The 12,278-nt window shown below is 43.4% G+C and overlaps 2 protein-coding genes across 7 annotated transcripts in view; one reads left to right on the top strand and one right to left on the bottom strand.

Annotated features, from left to right (window-relative positions):
• The window catches only part of hps3 (HPS3 biogenesis of lysosomal organelles complex 2 subunit 1), a 67,487-nt gene extending 60,449 nt beyond the window's left edge, over positions 1–7,038 (bottom strand). For 2 of the 3 annotated variants that reach the window (XM_073041572.1, XM_073041573.1), the window contains exons 1-3: positions 6,880–7,038; positions 6,429–6,714; positions 5,346–5,858 (exon numbers count right to left, since the gene is read on the bottom strand). In XM_073041572.1, coding sequence (XP_072897673.1) covers positions 5,346–5,858; positions 6,429–6,642 — 727 coding nt within the window. In that variant the 5' untranslated portion in view covers positions 6,643–6,714; positions 6,880–7,038. The remainder of the gene's footprint in view (positions 1–5,345; positions 5,859–6,428; positions 6,715–6,879) is intronic. The other variant, XM_073041574.1, reaches the window with a different exon arrangement.
• A 1,433-nt stretch (positions 7,039–8,471) lies between these two features.
• The window catches only part of LOC140725722 (transmembrane protein 145-like), a 54,687-nt gene continuing 50,880 nt past the window's right edge, over positions 8,472–12,278 (top strand). For all 4 annotated transcript variants that reach the window (XM_073041571.1, XM_073041570.1, XM_073041569.1 and 1 more), the window contains exon 1: positions 8,472–8,580. In XM_073041571.1, the coding sequence (XP_072897672.1) occupies positions 8,488–8,580 (93 nt within the window). In that variant the 5' untranslated portion in view covers positions 8,472–8,487. The remainder of the gene's footprint in view (positions 8,581–12,278) is intronic.

The raw sequence follows: 12,278 nt of genomic DNA, 5'->3' as shown, positions 1-12,278 counted from the left end.
TTCCTCTCCGACCCATCCAGGCTATCGAAAACTGGTCCAGGAGATCACATGGCTGATCTAAACCTAGCCTCATGTCCACTTACCTGCTCGCTCACCGTATCCCCTAATGCCATTTTTATCCAGGAAAATGTCTACCTCCGTTTTGAATTTATTAAGTGTAGTAGCTTCCACAGCTCTCTGGGGCAGTAAATTCCACAGCCCCACTACCCTCTGAGTGAAGAAATTTCTCCGCATCTCAGTCCTGGAACGGCATCCCCTTATTTTAAGATTATGCCCCCTAGTCCTAGTTTCACCCATCATTGGGAACATTCTCCCCACATCCACCCGATCAAGCCCCTTCACAATCTTATATGTTTCAGTAAGATCGCCTCTCATTCTTCGGAACTCCAATGAGTAGAGTCCCAATCTACTCAACCTCTCATCATACATCAACCCACCCATCCCCGGAATTAACCTAGTGAACCTTCTCTGCACTGCCTCGAGAGCCAGTATGTCCTTTCTTAAATATGGACACCAGAACTGCATGCAGTACTCCAGGTGTGGTCTCACCAATACCCGGTACAACTGCAGTAAGACCTCCCTGTTCCCCCAGGACAGGACCCCCAGATCCCTTTGCACAGAAGCACTTTCCAGTTTCTCTCCATTTAGATAATAACTTGCTCTATTATTTTTCCTGCCAAAGTGCAAGACCTCACACTTGTCAGTATTATATTTCATCTGCCAAATGTCTGCCCAATCACTTAGCCTATCTATGTCCCCCTGCAGGGTTTCAACGTCCTCCGCACTCATTACACTCCCTCCCATCTTTGTGTCATCAGCAAACTTCGATACGTTGCACTCAACCTGTTTTCATAAGTCATGCTCCTTTGTCATACATACTATCCAAATTTGGTTAAATTTATGTTATTCTTGTGAAGCATCATCCAGAGATCCCCACCACCCAGGCCATGCTCTTTTCTCGCTGCTACCATCAGGTAGAAGGTACAGGTGCTTCAGGACTCGCCCCAACAGGTTCAAGAACAGTTACCTCCCCTCAACCATCAGGCTCTTGAACAGAAGGGGATAACGACACTCACTTGCCCATCCATTCAGATGTTCCCACGACCAATGATCTCAGTTTCAGGACTCTATCTTGTTCTCTCATGTTCTCATTATTTATTGCTAGTTATACTAGTGTGACCCTCTCACCATAGGCTTGAAATGAGTTAGCTGTTACTGTGAATTCAACCTAACAGCAACAACACATGGGAATAACAATGCAAAGGTAATTTCCAGTAAACAAACACATCAATGGTAAATATGATTGAGGTAAACACAAACGTAAAAGTTTGAATGTTCCTTTAAAGGAAAAACAAAGGCAGTTACTGTATGAACACTGACGCACCCATGCAAATGTATTGTTTGTCAGGAAACAATTTAACTCACACCAGTATAAACTGAAATAGAAAATCTATTAACAAAAAATTTTAACTATAATAAACGCAATGCAAAATAAAGAAAAAGACCATCATGCATATAAATAATAGCCTATATTGTGCATGTGATGGTTGGAGCTCATTGTTGCATAATCAATTCCGTTTACTTCACTTTGTTTACTCATGGTACAGAAACGGTTTTGCGCTATAGAACCTGTCCTGGAAAACAAACATGTACGCAACATCCAAGGAAGAGAAAAAACACCTGACCTTCCTCAACATCATGTTCTAATTAGCTAACTAAAGTTATCTGTACATTCTCTGTGTGATCATTGTCTGCATTAGGATTTTCCAGTTTGAAGGACAGTGTCTGTCCTTCCAAGTAGATTCAGTGAGTGTTTCACTATGTTCTTCTCGATGGATTTTCTGAGTATGCAGTAGGAAAATGAACCTCAGGGTTGTAATATGGTGATATACAGGTACTTCGATAATTACTTTGAAATTTGAATGCTGCTTGTTTGATGCTATGTCCTTCTGATGCTGTGGCCATAACCTTTTCATTGCACCCATGCATTAACATACTTGTCCATATGTTAATGAATTTTGACAAGTACTTCACCCCCTTCCTTTGTAACTTGGACCACCTCCCCAAGTGTGCATTTTGCTGGGGTTTGGCTCACAAGTGAAATATTGTTCATTTCTACAAGATGACCTCATCACCTACAGCAACACGGTCTGCTTATTGTCTGCCTACACTGCACTTCTCTGTAACACTGACACTTTATTCTGCATTCTGGTATTGCTTTTCCCTTGTCCTACCTCAATGATCAAGTGATCTGTGTGGATGACGTGCAAAACATTTTTTCTCTGTGCCTCAGTACGTGCTTCAAGAATGAAAACCAAGTTACTAATTAATCATCTGAGATATGTGACTGTGTTGGCAAAATTTTCCTTTGGCAAGTACAAAAAGGAGAGCTCTCAGTCGCAATCAATTATATTCACATTGAAAGACCACCAAAGTCCTGTTTGCTCGGGACTTGATTAATAATCTAGTCACCCTTCATTTCCCTGGCTCCCAGGAATGTCAGTTTTAACACCTCAACATTGTTGAGATTAGTTTGAGTTAATTTACTTCGTTAATATAAAGAAACAATTCTACCATCAAAGATGCAAAGGAAAGCTTTGCTCCCAGTTGCAAGGAGAAATGGGATAGTAACCACAAAACATAGGAGGGGAATTAAGCCATTCAGCCCATTTTGTCTACTCCACCATTTCCTCATACTGATCCATTTCCCCCTTAACTCCATTCTCCTGCCTTAACCCCATAACTTCTCATGCCCTGACTAATCAAGAACCTATCAACCCCCACCTTAAATACCCGTGGCAAAAAAATCCACAGATTCACCACCCTCTGGCTAAAGAAATTCCTCATCTCTGTACTAAATGGTCGTCCCTCTATTTTAAGGCTGTGCTCTCTGGTCCAAGACTCCTCCACCAAAGGAAGCATCTTTACATCCGTTTTATCTAGGCCTTTCAACACTCTATAGATTTCAATGAGATTCCCTTTCCCCACTCTACAAAATTCCATCCGGTACAGACCCACAGCCTTCATTTGCTGCTCATTTGATCACTCTTTCATTCCCGGCATCATTCACATAAATTAATGCTAACCAAAGTTCCTGTTAGAAGGAAGGATGGGGATGGAAAGGTAAGAGAACTGCGGATGTCTATAGAAGTGATGAATTTAGTCAGAAAAAAGGGAAAATCATGCAAAACTTCAGAAGGTAGGATCAAACAAAGCATATGAGTACAAAGAAGCCAGAAAAGAACTAAAGGGAATTAGCCAAGCCTGGAAGGGCCACAAAATATCCTTGGCAAATCATATTAAGGTAAATCCCAAGGTATTCTATACATACATCAAGAGCAAGTGGATAACAATGGTGAGGGTGGGACCACTCAAAGATAGGGGTGGGGGAAGTACTTGCTTGGATGCAGTATATGTGAGTGAGGTACTTAATGAGAACCAAGGAAAAGATTACAGAGGACCAGATCAGTGCTGAGTGTATCAATATGTTAGGGTGTTTACAGGTCAAGGAGGAGGAAGTGTTGGGCCTCCAAATAAGTATTAATGTGGATGGGATTTGCCCCAGTTATTGAAGGAAGCAAGAGATGAGATTGCTGGGCCCTTGACCAGTATCTTTGTGCATTCTCTAGCCACAGATAAGGTCCCGCAGGACTGGCGAGTGGCTAATGTTATACCTCTGTTTAAGAAGGGAACATCGGAAATCCTGGGAATTATAGACCGGTGAGTCTCACGTCAATTGTAGGGAAATTGCTGGAGAAAATTCTTAGGATATTTGAGCATTTGGAAACCCATGGCCGAATTAGGGAGAGCCAGCACGGTTTTGTGCAGGGAAGGTTGAGTCTTACAAACTTGATTTGAGTTTTATGATAAGGTGATGAGAGAGATTGATGAGGGTAGGGCAATGGATGTTGTCTACATGGTAAGGCATATGACAAAAGCCCTCAAGGATGGCTAATCCAGAAGATTAAGATGTATGTGGTCCAGGGTGAATTAGCTGTTTGGATTCAGAACTAGCTTGTGCATGGAAGGCAGAGGGTAGTGGTTGAAGGAACTGACTCAAGCTGGAGGTCTGTAATTAGTGGTGTCCCACAGGGGTCTGTGATGGGGGCCTCTGCTGTTTATGATTTACATAAGGGAGCTGTCAGAAAATGTAGATGGGAGGGTTAGTAAATGTGGAGATGATACCACAATTGGCAGAGTTCTGGATAATAGCGTAGAAGACTGGCAAAGAATACAGGACTATATAGCTTAGTTGAACATATGGGCAGAGAAATGGCATATGGTTTTTAACCCAGGTAAATGTGAGGTGTTGCTCCTCGGTAGGGCAAATGCAAAGAGACAGTACACTAAGGGCAAGATCCTTAACAGTGTTGCTGAACTGAGAGATCTTGGGATCCATGTTCATTGCTCCTTGACAGTGGCCATACAGGTCGATAAGATTAAGGCGGCTTATGGAATGTTTGCTTTTATTGATCAAGGCATTGAGTTCAAAAGTCAGGAGGTTACGTTGCAACTTTATTAAACTCTGGTTAGGCCACATCGAGAGTATTGTAAACAGTCCTGGTCGCTCCATTATAGGAAGGATGTTGAGGCTTTGGAGAGGGTGCAGAAGAGGTTTAGAGGGCAAGTGCTATCACAAGAGGCTGGATAAGCTTGAGCTGTTTTCTCTGGAGCGCTGAGGGGAGATCTGATAGAGGTTCACAAGATTATGAGAGGCACAGACAGAGTGGACAGAGAGCACCTGTTTCACATCTGTTATCAGAGGGCATGCATTGAGGTAAGAGGGGATAGGTTCAAGGGGGGTGTGGAGGTAAGCTATTTTACTCAGAGTGTGGTGGATGCCTGGAATGCACTTCCTGGTACAGTGGTAGAGGCTGTTGGGAGGTTTCGATAGGCACATGGATGCAAGGGATATGTACACTGTGTAGGTAGGAGGAGTTAGTGTCTGGGTGTTTGCTATTTGCTTCTTAGCTGGCTCAGCACAACACTGTGTCCAGGGTCCTGTTCCAGTGCTGTACTGTTCTATGTTCAATGCTAAGACTTATCACCAACAGTAAATCAGAGTAACAGACTTCAAAAGTATGGGATATTTTACACTTGCCCATTGAACATTAAGAATTTGATCTGTTATCTGAATTGGGAAGCCTGAAATGCTTTGCTCCCACAACACCGGCCGCAACTTTCAGCTTGTATTTCGAGGCTGCACCCTTCTAATTCAACGCTTAGAGCCCAGCTTTATACGCGCTCGCCCCTGCAAAGTTGAAGCGTGCATGACTGGGACATGTGTTACTGCTGGGATAACAAGCTGAAAATAATGTGTGTAGTGTGATTAATTTACTACGAACCTTCCACAGGCTCGTTTCCCCCTTCATCCGGGGTGACCAGCGCCTTTTTCGGGGGGGCCTCCGGCTGGCTGTTGCCCTCCGCCTGTTGGACGTTCTCCAGTTTCAGCACCAACACTTCCAGGTCGGTCACCACGGCCACACATCCGTGGCACAAGGCCACTTCCAGCAGATCCAGAGCGACGTGCACGATCAGGAACCGCTCGAAGTCCAACACAGGACTGTCACCGTCCACCATCTTTTCCTTCAAGCGGAACAGCACCACCTTGTTTTTACACCCAACCAATAAATCCCCCTTCACAGGGCAGCAGCAGATGGAAACGGGAGGCTCTGAAAGGGGCACTTCTATGATCTCCATTTGATCCTTGGGTGCTCCAATAAACGGGGCTTGCAACGCATGTCCCAGCATTCGGATGCTGACTCGCGCGGACCCCCTTGCTTGGCATCTTCTCCAGTTCAAGTAGACACGGAGGGAAAGAATCTTGTTCTTCTCCTCGATTGCAGCAAGATAATCTCCTGAGGCGAAGAAGGTCAGACATTAAAAACCGAAGGGCAACTGCATCGCATTTGGTTTCGCAGTGGCAATAAATTCAATTTAATGTGCAAATACTATGCAGTCCCTACAACTGTGCATCTAACATACAACCACGTGTTTATTATGCCAAAAAAAAACCATCCGTTAACGACATTATTAAATCTGCAAGCCATAAAAAGCGATTCATAGAAATACTGACAAGGGAAATTCTGTAGATGCTAGAAATCCAAGCAACACATACAGAATTCTGGAGGAACTCTGCAGGCCAGGCAGAGAGAAGAGCACAGGCGACGTTTCGGGCGGAGACCTGACTCGCAGTCGGTCCGTATAATTGTTCAGATGATTCAAAGGAGAGAGAGGAAAAAAATCATACTAAATGCTCGCAAGCTGCTAATTAAAGTAGTCCCTTCAACTCGCATGTCAAGAGAATCAAAACACGGTTGTACTTTTGTATTTTCACATTTTTCTGCCCTCGAACAACGTTTGCAACGCCTGTACCAGTAATGCCATTTACTTCGTTTCAATAGAACTTGTGTGGAAACATCATTTACCTATGTCGCTGAATATTATTTTCTGGACTTTCCCGAGAGTGGCGAACGTGCAGAGGGGCTCACATCCGCCCTGGACAAGGTTAAATGTCTCCACTTTACATTCAGCGGATATAACGAAGAGAACGTCTCTCCCACTGCTGAAGGTATCGGGTTCGTGCTCAACCGGGACGATGAACTGGGAGGAAAACGGGTGGCAGTTGTATACTCGCACCATTTCCAATCCGTTTCATCGAAATCCGGATTCGGTGCAGAGGCGACGAGAGGCGGTAGGTGTCCCATTAAATTGCTAGGATCATACAAGGTGAAATTGTCACATTAAACTAGTCATTTTTCAGAAAACAACCCGACAAGCGCACTTTCATAACCTCTAAAGATTAAAACACTTAGCACTCTACGCAGTTACATCTCCAATATGAATTTTTATTTAAAACCATCAATATTTGCAACTAACCGAGTTACAGGACCTTGTTTTCCTGTAAGTTCACATTGGCACCGTGCATTAACTCTTTGCAGCTCCTGCAGTTTTGATTCCTTTCTTTGCTCTCCTCCCAACTCCTTGCTATCGGAATGTTTCCAACTTCAGCGCCGCTTCCGCATCTATCGTGACCCCGGTCACGCCCACCCTCGCCTCTGCCAATTGGAACCGGGAACTTTATATCATTAAACATAGAAAGCCAATCGGAAGATTAAGAGGGGACGTCAATCCAAAGAGGTGCCTTTCACGACCTCTAGAAGTCCCAGCAGGTTTGTAATCAATGAAGTACAATCTTCCGAAGTGCCGTCACTGCACTACGTAGTAATTGTGAACTCCCATAAACAGTAAAGCTATGCTCTCAGAGATTTTTTTAAAAATCATGTTTCTACATATAAACGTCAGGTAGTTAAAATGACTGCAGGAGCCTGAAATGAATCAAAGAAAGAGTCGATGGTGCAGAGATTATCGATCCGTTACAGGAAGGTGAACCCCGAACCGATCATTCGGACCTTCGTGATTCAACAATATTACGACTGGCCTTCAACACGGCGTCACTTTTCCGCACCAGCACTTAGTCCCTGATTCCCTTAATATCCAATCGGCCTGCCTTCACAATCAGACAAGACGAATTGGAGGTACAATGAGATTCTGGAATATAAGGCAAAAAATATATACAACTGGAAGAGCAGCAGCAACCGGCGGAAAGGGAGGGGGGGGGGATTGTTGGTACTCCACATCAGGATGTAATCGGAATTGGCGGCACATAATTTTAGCTAACGACACACCCACTTTTCTTCGATGATGGGGTTACCTAGATTTCCTTAAATTCATTAATGATGCTGTTAGTCTCAACCATTTATTAATCTCAATGTCTCTATACCAAATGTTAACTCAATTTCTCTTTCCACAGATGTGGCTTGACCTGTTCAAATGTGCCTGAGGTTTTTTTTTATAATGTTTTTACCATTCAATAAAACGTTTTCATTCTGAAGACAATTTAATTGGTTCTTTAAATTATTTGTTTGATTTACCACTGAGAATTTTGAATCTCTGGCCTCAGATCGGGTTTCTGAGCTGTAACTGCGCCTTTTTGCCTATATCAGCAATTCGCAGTGAATAATTTTCCAACTGGATTAAACTAATATTGGATTAAAGATGAAATGCAGGAAGTACATTAATCACATGAAGTAGAGTCTTGTGATAAAATGCATTCTCTTTACCAGTAGTTGTTACACCCGAGCATTTTGTTGACTGGTCTGCGTAAATGTCCGTCAAGGCAAGTCAGGCGTTTATTGGACACTGTGCATATCGTTTATTGGTTATATTTGCTGTCAATCAAGAGGCTAGCAACAACACAAATTGATCTATAATTAGGTTCAATGTCTGTGCTAAATAATGAGTAAAAGTAAATGCACGGAGACACTTGAAAAATTAAGAGAGGTCTGATTATTATCGCGTTTTGGGAAGGACTAAACGAGATATTTGATTGGTTAATGGAGAAATCAATCATTATTGAAATTAGCCAATTAATAATTTCCCGGTACGTAACGCATAAGAGTGACGCCGTGCGGAGGTGTTGTGGGGATGAGGTGGTGGGCGTTGTACTGGATCTTGTTCCTCTTTTGTTTGCGGTTAGTTAGCGGCAAATTCGAAGCAGGAAAGTTAGAGACCTATAAGGTAACATCCTAATATTAATATTTAAATGAGAGTGGGGGGGGGGGCGATAGAGCCAAAACGATGGGCGGGAAAGTCACGTGATGCGTCGAGGCAGCCACTGGCTTTCCAGTTGGAGGGCAAATGTCTGCTTTACGTGTATTGCGAACGAAATAACTGCTATAAAGTTCCCCCACCACCCAACAGATCTATTTTTGGTGCATTATCTGGGAGATAAAATTAAATGTGTACGAAAATGGACATTAGAGTTGGTGTTCAAAATGAACCTCCATCTTTCCCTAACGAGAAATTCTGCAGATGCTGGAAATCCAAGCAACACACACAAAGTGCTGGGGAACTCAGCAGGCCCTACTTTTGTCTGGCCTGCTATTTTGTTCTACCTTTCCCTGTTCTGTCAACTTGATATACAGTTTTGATTGAGTAATAGCACTAAGAGTGAGTATTGCTGGCCCACCGGCTATCTGATGACATTATACCTGATGGAGAATGGTCTGGGACCAGGGACTAAGGACTGTGAAGTAGAAACTAGACAACACACACAAAATGACGGAGGAACTCAGCATTTTGTGTGTGTTGCTTGGATTTCCAGCATCTGCAGATTTTCACACGTTTGGAGTAGGACCTATCCTTATTTAATTAGTGGATAGCATTCTTGGTTCTGAGATGGGAGTTCACATTCTAGTCTCAGTGGTACAGCTGTTACTGAAATTTTGTGAGTGTGCCTCTCCACTGCCCCAAAATGGTGATACTGAATTCCAAGTGAAAATATTCTTTGATTACTTTTACTACTAGTAGCTAAGGACTAGTAGTTTGATCTATAATCTTCCCCCAAGTTGAAATGCTTCATTGTGGGTAACAACCTAGTAAATCTCCACACCCTCTCCTATGGAATCATATTCTTTCTATAGTCGCCTATGTACAATACTGCAGCTGTGAGCTGACTAATGCTTACATTAGTGCTATATCTTCCTTGCTCTAATATTCTGTGCACTGGCCTTCTCTACCTCTGTTGTCACCTTCAGGGATCTTTGGACTTTACACCAAAGACTTTCAGTTCCTCAGTATTCCCAAGGCACTACTTTCATTCTGTATGACTTATTAGTTTATTTGATACTATCTAAGTTTAAATTGTCCCCAATTGGTGAATGGGAATGCAAGAAGAAGCGGCAACCTCACACAGGTCTGCGATTGAAGATTTAAAAAGCGGCACTTTGAATTAGATATCAAATGGGACTGGTTCCTGACCCATATTGCTCATTTTGCCCCCACGGAACCGTTGACTCTTTTATACATATTGTATGGGAATGTACAGGGGTTTTTGGTTTGTGGGGGAAGGTTATCAGTACTCTTACAGATCTAACGGGGGTACAATTACCGGTGGATCCCGCTGTACATCTTCTGAATGATGACTCCCACCTTTCCCTTACGGAAAAAACACGCAAAATCTGGCGGGCAGGCTTAACTGTCTCTAAGAAGATTGTAGTCCAGCGTTGGAAACCTCCTCATGATATTTCAAGTACTCACTGGCTTCGGATCTATTTGGACATTTCTTACCTGGAATTATCATCACCAAGAGTAAATGATGCACAACCAAACATGTTTTAATGTGGACAAATTTGATATCTAACTTAAAAGATCTTCTGTTAAAATAGTCTGTGTGTTGCACTACTATTCAGTTGGTGGGTGTGGGGTGGAGAGGGGGATGGGGATGAGGGTTGGGGGTGGCTGGGTTAAACAGTCAAAATGTAATCGGAAACTGGTTGTATTGAATGTAATTTGTTGGTGTTGCAATAAAATTTAGTAATTTTTTTAAAAAAGCAGCACTTTGCAGCAGTTTTCAGAGTTTCAACTGCACCCAGTCAGCGAACAGGATTCATTTGCAAGGGCAAATAAGAATAAGGCAGGGGCAAGTGGAGTGGCCTTTGTTGGAGTGGGCCAGTGTTAAAGGAGGGGAAGCTGTGGCTCATCACACTTGGGCGAGGTAAGTATTTGGTAAGTTTCTTTGTCTTTATCCTTTATTCCTCATCTGTTAGGGAACAGTTAGTGCAGTGAGAATGACTCCAGGGGCAGTGTTGTGTTCTTTGTGAGAGATGTGGGAATTCTGGGAGACCCCCAGCCTCCAGGATAACCATATTTGCAGAAGGTGCTCTGAGCATCAGCTCCTCTGAGAAAAAGTTAAGGACTTGGAACTGCAAATTGATGACCTTTGGCTCATATGGGAGACTGGAAGAGATAGATAGGAGTTACGGGGAGGTAGTCACCCCTAGGTTACAGGAGACAGGTAACTGGCTGACAGTCAGGAGAAGAGAGGGGAACGGACAGCCATACAAGAGTACCTGTGTGGCCATCCCCATTAATAATCAGCGTATCATTTTGGGTACTGTCGAGGGGGACTACCGGGGGTGGGGTGGAGTGCCGCAGTGACCAGATCTCTGGTACTGAGTTTTGCGTTGTAGCTCAGAAGAGGAGATGAAGAGGACTGCAGTGGTAATAGGAGATTCCATAATTAAAAGAATAGAGATGAAATTCCATGGACACGATAGAGGCACCAGGATGGTATGTTGCCTCCCAGGTGCTGAGGTCAGGGATATCTCGGATCGTGTTCAAGGCATTCTAAAAGGGCAGAGTGAGCAGCCATAAACCTTGGTACATGATGACAACAACAACGGAGGTAGGAAAGGCAAAGAGGTCCTGAAGAGAAATTTTAGGGAGTTAGGTAGAAAGTTGAAAGGAGGACTTCCAGGGTAGGAATCTCTGGATGTTGCTTGTGCCATGCACCAGCAAGGGTTAAGAATAGGAGCATTTAGCAGATAAATGTGTGGCTGAGGAACTGGTGCGGGGTAGGAGGAAGTGGTGAGACTTCTGAATCATTGGGATCTCTTCTGGGGAAGGTACAGCCTGTACAAAAGGGATGGGTTGTACCTGCAGCAGGTTTGCTAGTGCTACTTAGGAGGGTTTAAACTAATTTGGCAGGGTTATGGGAACCAGAGTGAGCCTGAGGATGGGGCAGTTGGTTTACAAACAGAGGCAGTGTGTAGTGAGACTGCGAGCAAGGTCAAGCTGATGATAGGGCAAAATTGCAGTCAACAAGATGAGCTGCAATGTAAAAAGGGGAGAAAATCAGAAAGGGTGACGAATAGAGGACTGAAGGTGTTATATTTGAATGCACAGTATATGGAATAAGATGGATGAACTTAAGGCACAGTTAGAGATGCGCATGTATGACATTGTGGGCATCATTGAATCGTGACTGATGGAAGATTACAGCTGGGGGCTTAGCACCCAAGGATATACATTGTATTGAAAGGACAGACAGGGAGGCTGAGGGGCGGGGTGGCTTTGTTGGTAAAAGCATGAAATCAAATAATTAGAAAAAAGTGATGCAGTATAGGTTACATAGGAAGGTGTTGAATCGTTGTGGGTCGAGCTAAGAAACTGCAAGGGTAAAGAGACCCTGATGGGAGTTTTATATAGACCTCTAAACAGTAGCAAAGATGTAGACTACAATTTACTATGTAAGATAGAAAATGCATGTCAAAAGGACAATGGTACAATAGTCATGGGAGATTTCACTTTGCAGGTAGATTGGGATAATCAGATTGGTCTTGGATCCCAAGAGAGGGAATTTGTAGAATGTCAACAAGATGGCTTTTTATAGTAGCTTGTGGTTGAGCTACTGGTTAATCTCCTTTCAGTTAGTC

The sequence above is a fragment of the Hemitrygon akajei genome, chromosome 3 (assembly GCF_048418815.1).
Source record: "Hemitrygon akajei chromosome 3, sHemAka1.3, whole genome shotgun sequence".
NCBI lineage: Eukaryota > Metazoa > Chordata > Chondrichthyes > Myliobatiformes > Dasyatidae > Hemitrygon > Hemitrygon akajei.
The sequence above is the reverse complement of the archived record's forward strand: the minus strand, read 5'-3'. Positions and strand labels throughout refer to the sequence as shown.